The 19,720-nt window shown below is 34.3% G+C and overlaps 1 protein-coding gene across 1 annotated transcript in view; it reads left to right on the plus strand.

The window, feature by feature from the left end:
• Window positions 1–19,720, plus strand: part of PIK3CA (phosphatidylinositol-4,5-bisphosphate 3-kinase catalytic subunit alpha) — an 87,181-nt gene that overhangs the window by 58,471 nt on the left and 8,990 nt on the right. Inside the window, exons 7-20 of the mRNA XM_061166621.1 lie at window positions 605–710; window positions 1,179–1,331; window positions 1,429–1,563; window positions 8,735–8,859; window positions 9,738–9,819; window positions 10,571–10,735; window positions 10,956–11,059; window positions 11,943–12,114; window positions 13,362–13,468; window positions 13,993–14,114; window positions 14,982–15,060; window positions 18,366–18,536; window positions 19,122–19,239; window positions 19,345–19,496. Of these exons, the coding sequence (XP_061022604.1) occupies window positions 605–710; window positions 1,179–1,331; window positions 1,429–1,563; window positions 8,735–8,859; window positions 9,738–9,819; window positions 10,571–10,735; window positions 10,956–11,059; window positions 11,943–12,114; window positions 13,362–13,468; window positions 13,993–14,114; window positions 14,982–15,060; window positions 18,366–18,536; window positions 19,122–19,239; window positions 19,345–19,496 (1,791 nt within the window). The remainder of the gene's footprint in view (window positions 1–604; window positions 711–1,178; window positions 1,332–1,428; window positions 1,564–8,734; window positions 8,860–9,737; window positions 9,820–10,570; window positions 10,736–10,955; window positions 11,060–11,942; window positions 12,115–13,361; window positions 13,469–13,992; window positions 14,115–14,981; window positions 15,061–18,365; window positions 18,537–19,121; window positions 19,240–19,344; window positions 19,497–19,720) is intronic.

Here is a 19,720-nt window from a genome sequence, read left to right on the forward strand (position 1 = left end):
TATAAGATTTCATCTATTTGTAAATAACTAGTGTTCATTTCCATTGATATACAGTATGCCATTATATGACCATACTACCATTTATCTATTTACTTTGAAGTTTGGAGATACTGTATGTAATTCTGTTAGCATTCTGTTCAGGATTGCATACATTCTGTTCAGAAAACCTTCTGAATTGATCATAATTAATGAAAATCTGTTCAGGATTGCATATACCTAGAAATGGAGCCAAGTTGTGGATCAGTTTTAGTAGATTATGGTTTCCAAATTGGTTGTACAAATTACACCTCCCCTAGCATGTATGAGATTTCCTGTTAATGCATCTCTTTACCACCCCTTAGTATCATCAGTCTTTATCATTTTAGCCATTTCTTTTATAGTGTTATCTTTTTATTTTTGCATTTTCTGGATGACAGATGATATTGACTACTCTTTCATGTCTATTAGCCATTTAGATTTGATCTTGTAAAGTTTCTGTTCCAGTCAGTCTCTGACCTGGTTTTCATTTGATTTATCTTTCTCTTAGTGATTTATAGGAATCATTTATATAGTCTGGATAAAGTCTTTTTTGGTAAATTCTTTTTTTCTTTAAAATGTTTCACAGGTGGAATGAATGGCTGAATTATGATATATACATTCCTGATCTTCCTCGTGCTGCTCGACTTTGCCTTTCCATTTGTTCTGTTAAAGGCCGAAAGGGTGCTAAAGAGGTAAAGTATCAGAAAGAATAGTAATATTCACTCCTAAAAACCCCTGAATATACTGCTGATTGAATTTTTCAAGAAATGGGTATTTTTTTCCCTTACTTAAAAATTAGTAAATCAAACATTTAAAAATAATATATTTGTTTAAAGAAGAATAACTTAGTAGAGCTTCCAGAATTTATTTTATGATGAATATGTCCTCAGTTTATACTGATAAAACTTTTAATGTACACAGTGACTACATGTAAATATGTCTTGCTTGCTTTGGTTCATATTTCCCATTTATAATTTTAAAAATATGTGTACTTTCAAATGGGGAAAATGAAACTACACTTGGAAAAAAATTAATGTGACTTGTTATAGATACAGTTTAAAAGGCAGTTGTTGAATTCTCCTTTCTGGCAAAGATAAGTATTTTGAAATGCATTTTATAATTTAATCTATAGAATAGTGAACATTTTTCTGTTTCTTAAGGAACACTGTCCATTGGCCTGGGGAAATATAAACTTGTTTGATTACACAGATACTCTAGTATCTGGAAAAATGGCTTTGAATCTTTGGCCAGTACCTCATGGACTAGAAGATTTGCTGAACCCTATTGGTGTTACTGGATCAAATCCAAATAAAGTAAGCTTTTTATTATCATAAATTAGATTTTCTTTTCTTTTTTGTGTGTGTGACAGTCAAGTATAATATGTATAATAACTTTTGTTCCATCTCTTAGGAAACTCCATGTTTAGAGTTGGAGTTTGACTGGTTCAGCAGTGTGGTAAAGTTTCCAGATATGTCAGTGATTGAAGAGCATGCCAATTGGTCTGTATCCCGTGAAGCAGGATTTAGTTATTCCCATGCAGGACTGGTAAGGCAAATCACAGAGTTTTCCTTAAGTATCAGTCATAATCAGTGCATTTGCATACCTGCTTTTACTCTTTGAATGGAAAAGGTTTCATGTGTTTTATTTACACTGGCATCAATATTACAGGCTCTAGAACAGTATTGCAATAGAATAAAATTCTGTATGCTAATATTTTTTCTGCAGTCTGCTTCTTAGTTTAGCCTGCCTCATTTAACAAATATTTTATTTAATACTGACTACACATATATATTTACTATACAATAGGTTGTTGTTCAGTCACCTAACCATGTCCAACTCTTTGACTGCAGCATGCCAGGTCTCCCTGTCCCTCACCTTCTCCTGAAGCTTGACCAAGTTCAAGTCCCTTGCATCGGTGATGCTGTCCAGCTCTCTTATCCTCTGGTGCCCTCTTCTTCTTCTGCCCTCAATCTTTCCCATCATCAGGGATTTTTCCAATTAGTCGGAGCATTGCATCAGGTGACCAAAATGCTAGAGCTTCAGCTTCAGCATCAATCCTTCCAATGAGTTTTCAGGGTTGATTTCCTTAAGATTGACTGATTTGATCACCTTGCTGTCCAAGAGACTCTCAGGAGTCTTTTCCAGCACCACAGTTTGAAGGCATAATTCTTTGGTGCTCTGCCTTCTTTACGGTCCAGCTCTGACAACCGTACACGCCCACTAGGAAGACCATAACCTTGACTAGACGGAACTTTGTCGGCAGAGTGATGTCTCCGCTTTTCAACACACTGTCTAAGTTTGTCATAACTTTTCTTCCAAGGAGCAAGCATCTTAGTTTCATGGCTGCAGTCACCATCTGCAGTGATTTTAGAGCCCCCAAAAATAATGTCTGTCACTGTTTCTATTGTTGCCCCATCTATTTGCCATAAAGTGATGGGACCAGATGCCATGATCTTAGTTTTCTGAATGTTGAGCTTTAAGCCAACTTTTTCACTCTCCTCTTTCACTTTTATGAAGAGGCTCTTTAGTTCTTCTTCACTTTCTGCCATAAGGGTGGTGTCATCTGCTTGTCTGAGGTTATTGATATTTCTCCCAGCAATCTTGATTCCAGCTTGTGCTTCTTCCAGCCCAGTGTTTCTATTGATGTACTCTGCATATAAGTTAAATAAAAAAGGGTGAAAATATACTAGGTGACATACTCCTTTCCCTATTGGAACCATTTTGTTGTTCCATGTCCAGTTCTTCTATTGCTTCCTGACCTGCATACAGATTTCTCAAGAGGCGGGTCAGGTGGTCTGGTGTTCCCGTCTCTTGAAGAATTTTCCACAGTTTATTGTTATCCACACAGTCAAAGGCTTTGGCATAGTCAATAAAGCAGAAGTAGATGTTTTTTGGAACTCTCTTGCTTTTTTGTTGATCCAACGAATGTTGGCAATTTGATCTCTGGTTCCTCTGCCTTTTCTAAATCCAGCTTGAACATCTGGAAGTTCACAGTTCACATACTGTTGAAGCCTGGCTTGGAGAATTTTGAGCTTTTAGTTTTACTAGCATGTGAGATGAGTGCAATTGTGCGGTAGTTTGAGCATTTTTGGCATTGCCTTTCTTTGGGATTGGAATGAAAACAGACCTTTTCCAGTCCTGTGGCCACTGATGACTTTTCCAAATTTGCTGGCATACTGACTCCAGCACTTTCACAGCATCATCTTTTAGGACTTGAAATAGCTCAACTGGAATTCCATCACCTCCACTAGCTTTGTTTGTAGTGATGCTTCCTAAGGCCCACTTACTTCACATTCCAGGATGTCTGGCTCTAGGTGAGTGATGACACCATCGTGATTATCTGGGTTGTGAGGATCTTTTATGTATAGTTCTTCTGTGTATTCTTGCCATCTCTTCTTAATATCTTCTGCTTCTGTTAGGTCCATACCATTTCTGTCCTTTATTGTGCCCATCTTTGCATGACATGTTGCTTTGGTATCTCTAATTTTCTTGAAGAGATCTCTAGTCTTTCCCGTTCTGTTGTTTTCCTCTATTTCTTTGCACTGATCACTGAGGAAAGCTTTCTTATCTCTCCTTGCTATTCTTTGGATCTCTGCATTCAAATGGGTGTATCTTTCCTTTTCTCCTTTGCCTTTTGCTTCTCTTCTTTTCACAGCTATTTGTAAGGCCATCACATTCACTAGTTTTATTGACCACAGTGCTTCATAAGGTCCATTTGACTTCACACTCCAGAATGTCTAGCTGTGGGTGACAGATCACACCATTGTAGTTATCCAGTTCATTAAGATCTTTCTTATACAGTTCTTCCATGTATTCGTTCCATCTCTACTTGATCTTGACACAACAGGTACCAGGTAATAAAGTTGTGACCTGAAGAGACCTCTACTGTTTATTCAGTGTGCTGGTGAAAATAGGCCTGAGACTGGTAAAGGCAGAAATATAAGATTACAAATTATGCTGAGTGCCATGAAGGAAAATAGTAGTGTGTCAAGAATAATGAACTGTTTGGGAAGAAAGGATAGTGTATCTTGGCGCAGGAGAGACCTCTCTGGGATAATAACTTTGAACTTGAAACCAAGGTGTACGTGTGTTGTTAACTGGGCCTGGAAGCAGAGGAAACAGCATATCACAGTAGTCTATGCTGGACTTCCCTGGTTGCTCAGTGGTAAGGCACTTAAATGCTAATGCAGGAGATGCAGGTTCGATCTCTGGGTTGGGAAGATCCCTGGAGAAGGATATGGCAACTCACTCCAGTTTTCTTGCCTTGGAAATCGCATGGACAGAGGAGCCTGGTGGGCGATAGTCCATGGGGTTGCAAAGGAGGTGGACATGACTTAGCAACTAAACAACAACAATAACAACATAGTCTATGCTAGAAAACAGTATATATAAAATGGAGTTTAAATATTGATCTGTTTGTCTGATCTTGGCTGTAGTTTTAGAACCACAGTGTAACTGGGTTCAAGGATCGTAAACTCTCCCTTGTTTTTCAAGGCAAAAGTGTCAGTACTGAGAGAAGAGAGTATTTTTGTTCTTTGCTGTCTCTTTTCCCAGGTTCCTAATTTGTCACCTTTTTCTTTGGCCTAATTAAAGATTATAGATAGACCATTCAATGAATGTGGGTTCTGAAACATGCCTACCCCCAGTAATAGTGGCACCCAGGGGCAGTCTGCAATCCTATATTTAGAAACTTTATTAGTTTAACTTTATTATTAATAGTTGTGTTCTCAGTAAGGAGTTTACCAAACTTTTGTAAACGGAATAATAATAATAATAGTGATAGTAATCTTCCTGCCTGTATCTTTCTAAACTATGTACAAAATGTTTTGTTAAGTAGAAATTAGTTTAAAATCATTTCTGAATTCTGTCATTTACTAAAAGTACAATTAGCTTTTTTGACATTAAAAAAGGTATTCTTTTGCTTGAAAAATGTAACCACTACTTTGTAAGTTTAATTCCTTGAATATATTTAACATGTATTAAGTGCTAACTATGTACTATAAATGCCGTGCCAATTACTTTTCACATATTGCCTCATTTAATCTTAAAAGTAGTCTCAATGAGGGTAGGTGCTATTTTAACTCCTATTTTACCAGAAAAGAAAAGGTTTAAGGAGTTTAAATAAGTTATCCAGTGTCACTGTTAAATAAGTATTAAGTCTTTTACTCTTAACCATTCTAACTTAGATAAACAGGATAATAACCTTGATTCCTTAATTTTGAAATTAAGCATTTCTGTAAAATGTCCATAACTCTATCTAATTAGTTATACCTATAAATTAACTGAATTACCAGAATTAGATTACATACTTGAAAACTCATTTATTTCCTGTTTTATTCATATTTTAGTCATTGAACTCAGTTTGCCACAGCCCATTTTAGCTTTTGAGTTTCCTTTTTGAGCAGTTCTGTTTTTTAGGATTGATATTTTTATGACATTTTCTTCCTAGAATAATTTTTTTTATTTCAAAGAAAAACTGTTTATTTTTGTAATAGAATAAAACTGATTCTGTCTTTCAGTTACCATTGGATCTATTGAAAACTTTCATAAATCTAAGATACAACAATGGGATACTTAATTTTCTTGTATCTTAAGACATTTTACTATTTAATCATTATTCATTAATTAATTCCAACTATGCTAAAAAAAAAAGACTAATAATATGGAAACATAGAAGGGTAGAACAACTAGAAGGATGATACAATAGTGAGGTAAATCATCACTTTTACATCATCCTTCAGTCTTATTTAAATGCTCAATGTTTTCCATCATCTTTCCAGATGTATAAAGAAGTCTGCAAACACCATCTTTGTAGTTTTTTGTTTTGTTAGTTTTTAGGCTTTCATTGAACACTGTTAATAATTTAGAATTTTTCCCTTTCCACCCACAGTGACAAAGAGAAGAAAACTTGACAGAGAAAAATATTTCACAAGTATTAAATCAGAGTATGAATGCAAAGAAATGGATAATAGTGCTTTAAAGCAAAGTTTCTCAACCTTAACACTGATGACATTTGGGGCCAAAAATTCCTTTGCTGTAGGGGCTGTCCTATTCATTACAGGATGTTTAGCAGCATCCCTGGCCTCTACACGCTAGATGCCAGTAATACCACCACCACCAAAAACGTGTCCCAACACCGTCAGTGGTTCCTGGGAGGTAGATGGGCAAAATCACCCCAGCTGAGAACCGCTGCTGCTGCTGCTAAGTCGCTTCAGTCGTGTCTGACTCTGTGCGACCCCATAGACGGCAGCCCACCAGGCTCCTCTGTCCCTGAGATTCTCCAGGCAAGAACACTGGAGTGGGCTGCCATTTCCTTCTCTAATGCATGAAACTGAAAAGTGAAAGTGAAGCCGCTCAGTCGTGTCTGACTTTTAGCAACCCTATGGACTGCAGCCTACCAGGCTCCTCCGTCCATGGGATTTTCCAGACAAGAGTACTGGAGTGGAATGCCATGGCTCCAGACTTAAATGATGATGTTAAAATTGATCATATTAAGTGAAACATCAGATGACACTATCCTAGATGAATTTTCTCAAACTCAAGAGACAGTGAGTGAACAATGTATCTCCAAGGACAAAAAATGACTAACACAAGTTAGTCATTCTGCAGGAATGACTTTATCACACAGTATGTCTTAGTAAGAACCTGGACCACAAAAAAAATTTTTTAAATATTAAAAACCTGGACACCACATCTTTTCCAGTATTCTTTTTATCTTTTATGATGTTGTGCACCAAAATATACTTTTTAAGTGGCTAAATGCTACAGACAGTTGTGTATAAAAATAACTGGAAGGAAAAAAATAATGTAGAAAAGTCTTAACTCCTTGGATTGATTATTCTGATTGATATCTGTAAGTATAAAAAATAGAAATGTTTTGTACTTATGAAGCAAAGAAGATGGTTATCAACAAAATTATGAGTCATCAAAGTTTTCAAAAGTATTGTATTTTGAAAATGCAAGTATGAGAAGAAAAACCAAAAGTAATGATAAGCTAGAACTTACGAGATATGTATTTGAAATCTGGAATCAGTATTCACAAGATGGATATGTTTCAGGCTCACACAGGACAGTTGATTAGCAAGTTTGTTGCTTTCAACATATGTTGCCCATTTTGGATTATAAATTTGGTTTTACTGTGTTTAAATTCTTATTAAGATGTCTATTAAATTGTGTTTACCATTTTTTATTCTCTAAATTATTTTGTATTAAAAACAAAAATAAGTAAAAGAACTAAGAGTCCATTGGAACCCAAATGATTAATGTTAATGACTACTTTTTCTGATGAGTTGAGGGTTAAGTATTCTTTTACCTGGACTATTACAGTAGCTCCCTACCTGGTCTTCCACTTATCCCAGAGCAGCCAGAATAACAAAATTATAAAAGATAAATCAAGTATTAATAACAGTATTCATCCTGTACATAACTTTCACTAAAAGTAAAACCCAAACCTTTTACCCTGACCTACAAATTTTACATGCGGTGACTATGACCTGCTGTCCGTCCTCTCCCTCACCTACTGGGCTTCAGATGCCACTGAACTTCACCAAACTCTGTCTGTCTGTGGGCACTTTTCACTGTTTCCTTCATCTGTGGTAATTTTTCCCTGGTCTTAGTGTGGATGGTTCTTTCTTGGCATTTGGATCACAAATTAATATGGTCTCAGAGGCCATTTCTGAACACTCAGTCTAAGGTAACCACCCCGTCCTTCTCTGTCACATTACTCACAACATCTGTCTGTGTTGACTCTCCAATAGCTTTATTTGTTCATTTAATTTTCCACTATAATAGAGTCTCTGTTAATACAGGGTGTTTTACTATTTTCTGAGCCCAGCAGTAAGAATAGGACCAAGTTACACAATACATGTATTAAAGATTTGTTGAGCGAATATGTGCCAGTAATATTTTGTTATGCTGCTGGATAAATTAACAATATTTAAATATATAAAAACCAGGGTCTCCCCTGGTAGCTCAGATGATAAAAGAATCTGCCTGCAGTGCAGGAGACAAGACCTGGGTTTAATCCCAGGGTCAGGAATGTTCCCTGGAGAAAAAGATGGCTACCTACTCCAGTATTCTTGCCTGGGGAATTCTGTGGACAGATGAGCCTGGAAGGCTATAGTCCACAGGATCCAAAGAGTCAGACAACTGAGTGACTGACACTTTGACTTTTTAAATAAAAACCAAGTAGCATGGATGTCTGCTTTCATCTTTAGCCATTAGGAATAAGTATAACCCATCCTAAATGGCATGTGTTTTTCATCATATGTTAATATGTTCATAGTTATTCATTATGTGGTTAATATGTTTGTATTTAAAAGGAATAAATACATTACTTAGAATCTTGGAATTATACCAAAAGTTATGGTATTTTCATTTTAGTTTCCAAAATTCAGCGTGCAGTAATTTAAAGTGGGTTGTTGTGTTTATTTGTTTGTTTTCCTGTTTTCCCCTTATTTTTACTTTTGAAATTGGAAAGCCTTGCAGTGATTATAAGGATATATTCAGGCAAGGGTTATGAAAGAATTTAAACTTGTTCTCCCCTATCGCTGAAAATAAAGTCTTATAATGACAATAAACTGTTTTTCAACAGTTAATAATCAATGTAAAGTTTATTGAAAGTTAATCTTTTTTTGCAGATCACTCATAAATCGAGGGAGAGGGTTAGGAAATATGACAAAGAAAAAATTATATAAGATACTATTTTATTTTACAGAGTAACAGACTAGCTAGAGACAACGAATTAAGAGAAAATGATAAAGAACAGCTCCGAGCAATTTGTACACGAGATCCTCTATCTGAAATCACTGAGCAAGAGAAAGATTTTCTGTGGAGCCACAGGTAGGTGTTAAGATAGAGTCTCTGTTTCTCCTATTTCACAAGAAAGAACTGACTTTGGCTTGATCTTGCCATGTTTCTGCCATTACCTATTAGAGTAAATAAAGCATAATTTATATGATTTTTTATTATGAGCATTATCCTTTTTTAAACTATGGATGTAGATCAGTATTTCTAGAAAATCATGATGCATTGGTACTAAGCTTGCAGGTGGAAGGCTTTTTTAAAATTCTAAATCCTTAACATGACCTTTTCTTAGATTTGGTTTTTTTGTTTTGTTTTCAAATAAAATTTAAGATCCACCCCCTAAAAAATACCTGTAGTTTTAGACCCATTTAATTATGATTTAGTTGGCCTAGGTATTTTCCATTTTTAAGAGTTCCTTTCATTTTTCATTTTTCCTTATGCTTCCTGAAAGTAACAATGTAATGCCCTATTTTTACTTTTGAAGAAATTACTCTACAGCTTGGTATGTGTACACTGGTTTATTTAAATACAGTTGCAGTGCATTTCTGCAGAAAGTCCATTTAAATATAAGTTTTGTCCACTGACCACAGTAGAAGTGGGATCTTAGCATGGTTCATGATTAAAAATAGAAACTATGTAAAGAATGTTATAAGTTCATAATTTTTCCTAAGTAGTTGTCCTCCATTTGGATTTTCCTTTTGTCTTCCGTGCCATTTATAACTGTCTCTAAATATATATATGTGCAGCTATAGTGTTAAATATTTGTTTTGATTTTAAGGAAGGCTAGTCATGGTAAGAAATTTTTTAAATGTTTGGAACTTCTTAGAGATTGCATAGTTGAAAATTTAGACATTTAGGTCTTTTGGATAACATGTAAGAATGGTTTTTTATTTTGTTTTATCTTTTCCACATAGACACTATTGTGTAACTATCCCCGAAATTCTACCCAAATTGCTTCTGTCTGTTAAATGGAACTCTAGAGATGAAGTAGCTCAGGTAAATGCATATTTGAAATTACTGAATAACTGTTGCACAAATTTGGTATGTTGTTCAAATTGTTTTCTCTCAGAAAATCTGCATAAGTGTAAGAGATGAAATAGACTGTGTGTTTTAAATTAACTAATAATGATAATACAGATGGTCCTCAACTTACCATAGTTCAACTTAAGATTTTTTGGCTTTACAGTAGTGAGAAAGTGATATGCATTCAGTGGAAATTGTTTGAAATTTTGTATTTTGATCTTTCCTCAGATTAGCAATATGTGATAAAATAGTCTCTCCTGATACTGGGCACAGCTTCAGTCAGCCAGGTGATCATGAGGGTGAACGGCCAGTATCCTTACCACTAGTCTGTACCCGTACAGCCGTTATAAAACAGGCTTTGTGTTAGATGGTTTTGCCCAACTGTGGGTTAATGTAAGTGTTCTGAGAATGTTTAAGGTAGTCTGAGTTAAGCTATGATATTCAGTAGATTATGTGCTAAATGCATTGAGCTGTTTTCAACATATGATAAGCTTATCAAGACATAAGTCCATTGTAAGTCAAGGAGGATATGCATAGTAAAGAAAAATACCATTTACATAACTTTCACTGATAAAATTAATTAGAATTAAACATTTTAAGCACTGAATTCATAAGGGGGGCTTTTATCTAATTTTAAAGCGAGAAATTAAGACAATGTCTGAGAGGGTTCATTCACAACTATTTTTTCTTTTTGAATATAATTTATTATCTCACTCATACACAGATGTACTGCTTGGTAAAAGATTGGCCTCCAATCAAGCCTGAACAGGCTATGGAGCTTCTGGACTGCAATTACCCAGATCCTATGGTTCGAGGTTTTGCTGTTCGGTGCTTAGAAAAATATTTAACAGATGACAAACTTTCTCAGTACCTAATTCAGCTAGTACAGGTAAAATAATGTAAAATAGAAAAATAATGTTTTATTTTAAATCCATGCAATTTCCAGAAAATGCTGTATTAGCTGGTTTTATACTTTTGTAAAAATCAGTTTTATTATCAGGAGTATCTATTTTCTTCCTAAGAAATTTTTTCTTTAAATTCGGCCATGAAGAAACTTATACTGATTGATGTGGCTTTGTTTTTATGTGTGTTTGTTTTTACTGACATAGGTACTAAAATATGAACAGTATTTGGATAACCTGCTTGTGAGATTTTTACTCAAAAAAGCATTAACTAATCAAAGGATTGGTCACTTTTTCTTTTGGCATTTAAAGTAAGTCAAATTATTTTTCCATTTAATTCTTTATATAAATGTTACTTGTATTCTAATGTATAACGTATACATGTATTAATGTATACTTCTGTATTACTTATCTATTATTGTTTTTGTTTGTCTAGAAGAGGTTTCCATACTGGAAGTATATTGTACCAGTGAACTTTCTCAGCTTTTTCTCTTTAACATTAAATAAGCAGTAAAATTAAAACTAAATTTTATATAGGAATGAGAGCTGAAATATTTTTAAAGACTTTGATTCTATTTTAAGAAAAGTAAAATTTGCTAGGTCTAGGTTAATGTTGCAATTGATTTCACTGTATGTGTGGATTAAGATATTCCTTAACCCCCCCAAAAAATCTTCCCTTGGAATTCAGAACAATAATGATGAAGCCTTACTAGAAAATAAGATAATTAACAACAAAAATATTTTGCAGAATTGATATATGTAATACACAAAGTTAGAGGTCATAAACCATGCATGTTTTTATAAATTCAGATACAGATTTATAATTAACATGGTTTTTTTTTTAATGTTAAATCAAAAATTGAATCTGGAAGCTAGGTTTAAAATAACTTAAATTCAGGCATTTTTTCTAGATTTTTTTCTAGATTTTTCTAGATTTTTTTAAATTTATATTTTCAGGAACTACCTGAAACTCTTTGTTTTGCTCCTAAATGATAGGTTTTATAATAGTTAGTATGATTATATTAGTTAATATTAGTATGATTATAACATGTTTTGAATTTAGAAAACGGGTTTTCTTATTTTCCTACAAAAGGTTCTGTGTGTACATTTACAGTTCTCTCTCCCTGCCTTCCTGCTTCTTGCCCTCCCTCCCTCCCTCTCTTGCGCTCTCCTTCGCTTGCACTGGTCTTTTAGATCTGAGATGCACAATAAAACAGTTAGTCAGAGGTTTGGCCTGCTTTTGGAATCCTATTGCCGTGCATGTGGGATGTATCTGAAGCACCTTAATAGGCAAGTTGAGGCTATGGAAAAGCTCATTAACTTGACTGACATTCTCAAACAAGAGAAGAAGGATGAAACACAAAAGGTAAGTGACTCTTTAGTGTGTTTTTGAGATTCCTTCATTGCAGTGGAGCACGGTTATTTGAGAGCCCAGTATATATGCCTTAGAATTAGGCAAATTAAGATTTTGATCCAAGCAGTGTAATGTTGAACACATAATTTAGTCTCTTGAGATTCGATTCCCTCATCTATAAAATGGGACTAATACTTTCCTCATAAGGTTGATGTGAGAATTAAATCAAACCAGATACACAAAGTACCTGTCATAGTCCCTAGAACATGGAACATGTCCAGTAAATATTAGTTCCTTCCTCTTTACATTCCTTTCTCCTTTATATAGCCCTCTTTAATATTCTTTTCCATTTATGGTTTATCATAACATACTGAATATAGTTCCCCATGCTGTACATTAGGACCTTGTTGTTTAGCCCTAAGTGTTGAAATTGATTTTTCCTTGCTCTGTGTCATTTCTTTTCTATTAGTAATGACCCTGAAAAGGAGTGAAAAGAAATTTAGTTTCTGTATTTCTAAGCTTAAAAGGGACTCAGTCACACAGTGAATAGTTCACACATTCAAGTCATCTGCAGTCTCACTTAGTGTAACTAAGTAGACTAAGTCTACTACAGTAGACTAAAAAAGTGATTTAAAAAGGATGTTTCTTTCCAGCTATGTACTAGAACTTAGTAGCATGAGACTTTTCCCAGACCTTCTTTACTGAACAAAGAATGTGTTGTTTTCTGAAAAGCTTAAAAGTCAGACTATTAAGCTAAGCTAACATGATGTCTCCATAGTTTTTCCTCTAGAAGAAAGATCTGCAGACTTTTTCTTAAAAAGTTAGATAGTAAATATTTTAGACTTGGCAGGCCACACAGTCTGTTTTAACTACTCAACTCTGCTATTCTACTGTAAAAGCAACAATCAAAGTGAATAGATGTGACTATGATCCAATGCAGTTTGACTTACAAAAACCGGCCGGCGGCTGACTACCAAGCCATAGTTGACCGTGCCTTGATCTAGAGCCCAAACATAGTCTCTGTCAGGATACAGGACCTTCTTACAGGAAGTGAGTACTGTAACTCTCACCTCTCTGCCTGAGTTGTGCTGCTCTGTGTTGTAGAACGTTAGAGAGACCCTTCTACTTAGAATGCAGCCAGTCCAGGATATGGATTCAGAAACTACACACTAATGAGGTTCCAGTGGGTAAAAGATACTAGCAATTAGTTTTACCTTTTATCAAGTCAATTTCTAACTGTGATTATGCTTATCTATCAGGTACAGATGAAGTTTTTAGTTGAGCAAATGCGGCGACCAGATTTCATGGATGCTCTCCAGGGCTTTCTGTCTCCTCTAAACCCTGCTCATCAGCTGGGAAACCTCAGGTAAGGAACTTTATTGGCAGTTTTATTCATATATTTAAACACATACTTTCTTTGGAGAAAACTTGAAAAAAGTAAAAATGTCCATAATAATTGTATTCAATAATATATGCATCTCTTTCCTTTTCCTACCCTGCAAAATAAGAGTAATAATATTTTCTTAAGTTCAGGACCACATTTATTCAGAATGAGTTTTTACTGCTTCAACAATAGAATTTAAAACTTTCTATGGCCAGAATTTGTGATATCATTGGATAAAAAAACAGAATGTAATATCTGTAAAACTAATGATATATACCTGTATTTGTGGAAAATTCATATTCTGTGTAGAAGAAATTTTTAGCTTTTTATTATGTATTTTTTCTTTATATGCCCTTAGAAATTATTTCATACGTAAAACTGAGGATAATGTTTAAAATTGCTATAACAGTTCAAAAAGCTATACAGTATATGTATTTTGAAATAAATTGAGACTATAAAGAATAACAAAGCTAAGGTGCCGAGTAAAATTTTCAACTCTGTTAAAGGCTTGAAGAGTGTCGAATTATGTCTTCTGCAAAAAGGCCACTGTGGTTGAATTGGGAGAACCCAGACATCATGTCAGAATTACTCTTTCAGAACAATGAGATCATCTTTAAAAATGGGGATGGTAAGAGTATTAATGGACTTAGGATACATGAACTTAGCTATATTTTTATACACAGGATATTTATGAACCATGAAGATTATTGAAAGCCATTTAAGGAATATGCATGTGGTAAAATATGTGATATTAAGCAGATGTCTTAACATTTAGAATATGTATTTATAATTTTTGAAATGAAAAGATGTATTAGGTTTAGAATCAGAAGGCCTGAAAATCATTTTCTTTAATGTATATCCATTCACTCCATAAATATTTGACATGGTAGGCCCTGAGGTTGTAAGAATACACAGAACGGAATCCATGCCTTCTTAGAATTTATAGTCTAGCAGGGAAAAGAGAGACATTGAACAAATAACTACATAAACAAAACTACAACCTGGTAGATGTAGTCTGCTAAGGAGTCATGAAAGAAGGTCCTAATTCATTTAGAGAATAGGCTGTGGGGGAATATATTTTTATATTCTAAACAAATGTATCTTAGATGGGTTTTCATTAGGAAATGGCCTTTCAGCCCTGAATTCTGTTAATCCAAATATTTTAATATAAACATGTTCAAATTTAAGGTTTCAGAAAAATAAGTAATTTATATATTTTAATTTTTGTATGAAATACATGCCCACTTACCCTACATTGTTATACAGATGTGTTTAAGCAGATACTTTAGAAATGGTTTAAAAACTCAGATTTTTAGCCTCCAACTAATAAAAATAAATGGAAAAAAAAAACCCTCAGATTATTGCTTCCTTACAGATTATTTTGAAGAGCAAATATAGTTCTATATATTTTCTGTTTAAAAACATTGTGATGATGTGATACTCAAATTTGTGCTTGTGGCATTAAGTGGTGCTATACATATTATTTGAATTTCAGATTTACGGCAAGATATGCTAACCCTTCAGATTATTCGCATCATGGAAAATATCTGGCAAAATCAAGGTCTTGATCTTCGGTAGGTAACCAGTAAGGTGACATGTATGTTGAAAGTTATCCTGAAAAAGTAAACCATTAGTAAATATTAATTGTAAGGTATATTAATTAGAAAGAATATAGTCATGTATCTATAAATAAATGTATAGAGTAATAACTAACACTAGTTGATTACACTGTGGTACTTTCCATTTGTCCTCTTCTTCCTTGGCTCAGAATGGCTAATGAGATTCAGCTAGGTTAGAAGAACTATCTCTGATAAGCTGGTAAAGACTCTGCAGTTGCCTTCAGACTGTCACTAACAGTCTTCCCTTGGTATCTGCAGTGGATTGGTTCCCAGACCCCTACTGATTTCAGAGTCCATAGATGCTCAAGTCCCTGTATAAAATAGCATAGTATTTGCATAAAGGCTATGCACATCCTCCTGTGTACTTTGTCATCTCTAGCTTACTTACAATACCTAGTATCATTAAAGGCTGTGTAAATAGTTGCCTGTGTGCAGCAAATTCAAGTTCTGCTTTTTGGAATTTTCTGGATTTCCCCCCCCCCCCCCCCCCCAAATATTTTCCATCTGCAGTTGGCTGAAGCCAAGTCTCCAGAGCCCACAGTTGTGGAGGGCCAGCTGTGTTTAGGAACAGGGCATAGGGGACATGAGGCACAGAAGGCCCAGTTTTCATTTGGAAGTGAAGAATTTAAAAGAAAGTTTCTTTCATGATACTAGTTTTCTAATTCTAAAACTTTATAAACTCTCTAATCTTGAGTCAAGTTGCAAAGTAGTGACTGTGCAAAAAAGCATCTGAAGTTAAGCTAGCTATATTATTGAAAAGTAAGATGGATCTTTGGAAAGTTGTTATGTCTTTTAACTTAAGTAAATTTAAATTTAAAGTTTAATTTTTTAATAATAAGCCTTATAGGATTATGTAACCCTTTAGAAAATCCTTATTGGATTATGTAACCCATTATGTAACTATGAGCATGTTCAATAATAATAATAAAATTAAAATAAGGAAAAATGGTCAGGAGTACCACCTTAAGAAATTCCTGTATTTACCAGAATAGATGGAAGGAAGGATCACAGAAGAAAAATGATCAAAAGTGTAGGAAGACCAGAGTAAGTAGTTCACAGATCCCAGAAGAGAGGAGAGAGTTACAAACAATTTACAGTATCAGTTGCTTCAGGAATTTAAGAACATAAGGACTATGAAAAAGCTTTTGAATTTGATGATTCATGGTTAGTTTTAAGAAGAGTCAGTAAAATGGTAGTCACAGAAATTAGGCTACAAGGAATTAAGTGAGAAAGTGAAAATAAGTTTAAACTATTACTTTTTTAGGAATTTAGGAAGTAAAGGAAAGATGAAAAGTAGCCTATGAGAACAACAAAGCAATAAAAACTGTACTTTAGTACTTATGTGCCAATTGGCATATTAGATACTTTTTTCATTGTCTCTTTAAATCCTCACATCTCTGTGCTTGAGACTATATGCTGCTGCTGCTAAGTCACTTCAGTCATGTCCGACTCTGTGCAACACCATAGATGGCAGCCCACCAGGCTCCTCTGTCCCTGAGATTCTCCAGACAAGAACACTGAAGTGGGTTGCCATTTCCTTCTCCAATGCATGAGGGTGAAAAGTGAAAGTGAAGTCGCTCAGTCGTGTCTGACTCTTTGCGACCCCTTGGACTGTAGCCTACCACCAGGCTCCTCCGTCCATGGGATTTTCCAGGCAAGAGTACTGGAGTGGGGGGCCATCGCCTTCCCCATTGAGACTCCCTGTCCTTTTTTACGTTTTGTGTGGTGAATGGGAAGTAGCCCTAAAGCACTTCTGCTTCACACCAAAGTATGCTTGCGTCAAGGAAAAAGCACTGGTTGGTTATTTGAGCTGTGAGCTAAACTAACTGCTTTTATCCTGGAACATCATTTTGACTTAAAGAACAACTAATAGACAGAATATGGTTATTCAGACATGGATGTTTGGCATACATTTTCTTGAACATGAACAATTTCTTGAGCATGAACAATATGAGACTCTTCAGAGAGAAAAGCTGACAGCATTTGTTGTCAGGGATCAAATTTGAGCTTTCAAGCAAAAATTAGAATTTTGAGAACCTTGTATCTACTGCTTTAAACTTCCCCCAAATTAAAGATTTTTCTGATGAGATCAATGGTAATGTTAGCAACTGTGATTTTTTTTTTTTTAGTTAATAAAATGAAAAAAAGTACCATAATTTGAAAGATCTCCATATCTGAGTGAACTAATATATTCCAAATGACCAATGTAGGATATTATTAAGTCATGTATGGGTAAAAGTTCCATTCAGAGGCAAGATGAACAAATGGGTGGGTCTTCGTGTAACAGAGTATGAAAAGTTTACTGATATGATTTCACTTTCCATACTGCAACTTGAGAAACTATCTCTTATCAAGTTTTGGAGCAGTGTAAAGGAAAAATCTGTACAATTATCTGAAAAGGCTACTATGATACTCCTTCTTCCAACTACATACCTGTGTGAGGCCAGGTTTTCTTCATATGCTTCAGTTAAAACTTTGCATAAGATTGAATACAAAAGCATACATGAGAAGCCAGCTCGGTGCTATTAAGCCAGACATTAAAGAAATTTGAAAAAATGAGAAACAATATCACTCTTCTAAGGGTTTTTTGTTTGTTTCTTTTGGTTTTTAAGGTTTTTCTTTTGTAAAAGATAGTATTTTTATGTAAAGAAATATAAATATTACTTTAGATGAATTAACAAATAGTGAAATTTTTAAATTTTAATTTCTAGTGTCAGTAGATATAACCCACATAAATAAAAGCTCTTTGGTATCCTTGATGATTTTTAAGAGTAAAGGAGTCCTGAAACTAAAAACTTAAGAACTGATACCTTAAGGTATCATTTAGATGTCAATTAAACACCCATATTTTTAAAGTCATAAATGTTTATAAACTTTGAGTTGGCACAGTGATCTTCATGCTTTTCTCAAGTACAGTTAAATGCTTTCACAGTTGAAGGTTATAATAAATGATGGCAGATAATTTGAGGATTTTTCTAGGAATGTTTGTCATTCTGTAATAAAAGAAAATTAAAACTAGATTAAAGGAGTAAAGGTCCCACTTAACAAATTTGCACATAGAATATTCCTTCATTAGCCCGTTAAAATATTTGCTGTTTTGGGGAGCACCCTTTGCTAGATGGAATGCCATTTGATTCATGAATCTCCTAATGAATCCAATTAGAATCCAATTAGATCTTCACATTAAAAAAAAAAAAGATAAAATATTTGCTGTTTTAAAATCTCATCAACTAATTGCAAATGTCTTGATCCTTTTTCAGAATGTTACCTTATGGATGTCTGTCAATTGGTGACTGTGTGGGACTGATTGAGGTGGTGAGAAATTCTCACACTATAATGCAGATTCAGTGTAAAGGAGGCCTGAAAGGTGCTCTGCAGTTCAACAGCCACACTCTCCATCAGTGGCTCAAAGACAAGAACAAGGGAGAAATGTGCGCTTATTATCCTTTGCTTCTGTGTTAATATAACTTTCTGACAGATAAGTTTTTTAATGGTTGTGTATATTTCGAGTTAGACCAGAAGAAAAAATTGTATTTACTTTGGAAAAAGATATGTTCAGCCTTTGAAACGTTTGAGGTTACTGCATTTAAATGATCAGAATTGCTTATAATTTGGTGAAATCCAGGAATCTAAAATCTGTTTTTCTTAATGCTTATTCTTTTGTTAGAAGTTAATGTTAAATCAACATTAAATTAATAAAAATTAAAATGAAAAATTGTACTCCCTATTCATTGTTAAAATGATTCAAAAATTTTATTTTAATGACACGCTAAGTATTTTTTCACTATAAGAATTATGCTTTGGTCAGAGAATATCTAGAAGTTTTCTTAGATACCTTTGATAACTTCAGAATCCTAAAGTTCATCAGATGTTTTAACATAATTATTTCCTTGCCCTAATGTCAGTGATTGTTTTCATTGTTTTAATACAGACTTCACTAGCGACTCTGACCATGTTTTCCCAGTGGACTGGATCATTCTGTACTTCCCTACTAACACATGCTTATTTCTTTGTAGATATGATGCAGCCATCGATCTGTTTACACGATCATGTGCTGGATATTGTGTTGCCACCTTCATTTTGGGAATTGGAGATCGTCACAATAGTAATATCATGGTTAAAGATGATGGACAAGTAATAGTTTCCTCTTTTTAAATATGTTGACATTCTTAAATTTACTAATTCGGGACATTGTATTTCTGCATTTGTCAAACTAACATAATTTCTTATTTTTGAAAGCTGTTTCATATAGATTTTGGACACTTTTTGGATCACAAGAAGAAAAAATTTGGTTATAAACGAGAGCGTGTGCCATTTGTTTTGACACAAGATTTCTTAATAGTGATTAGTAAAGGAGCCCAAGAATGCACAAAGACAAGAGAATTTGAGAGGTAAGCAGAAGAAATCAAAAGCACAAGCTGAAGAATTCTTGCTAATATGCAATTGATATTTTTCAAGCAATTTAAAATAATAGATGTTATATTAACATTGTAGTATAAACTGAATATTTTATGTGTTTATTGTGTAATGCTGTGAAGGAAATGGAAAGAAAAACCAGTTTAACTTATTGAATTAGTTAAGGCCTAAAAAGGAAGTGATCTTTAAACTCTTTGTA

Source organism: Dama dama, chromosome 19 (genome assembly GCF_033118175.1).
Source record: "Dama dama isolate Ldn47 chromosome 19, ASM3311817v1, whole genome shotgun sequence".
NCBI lineage: Eukaryota > Metazoa > Chordata > Mammalia > Artiodactyla > Cervidae > Dama > Dama dama.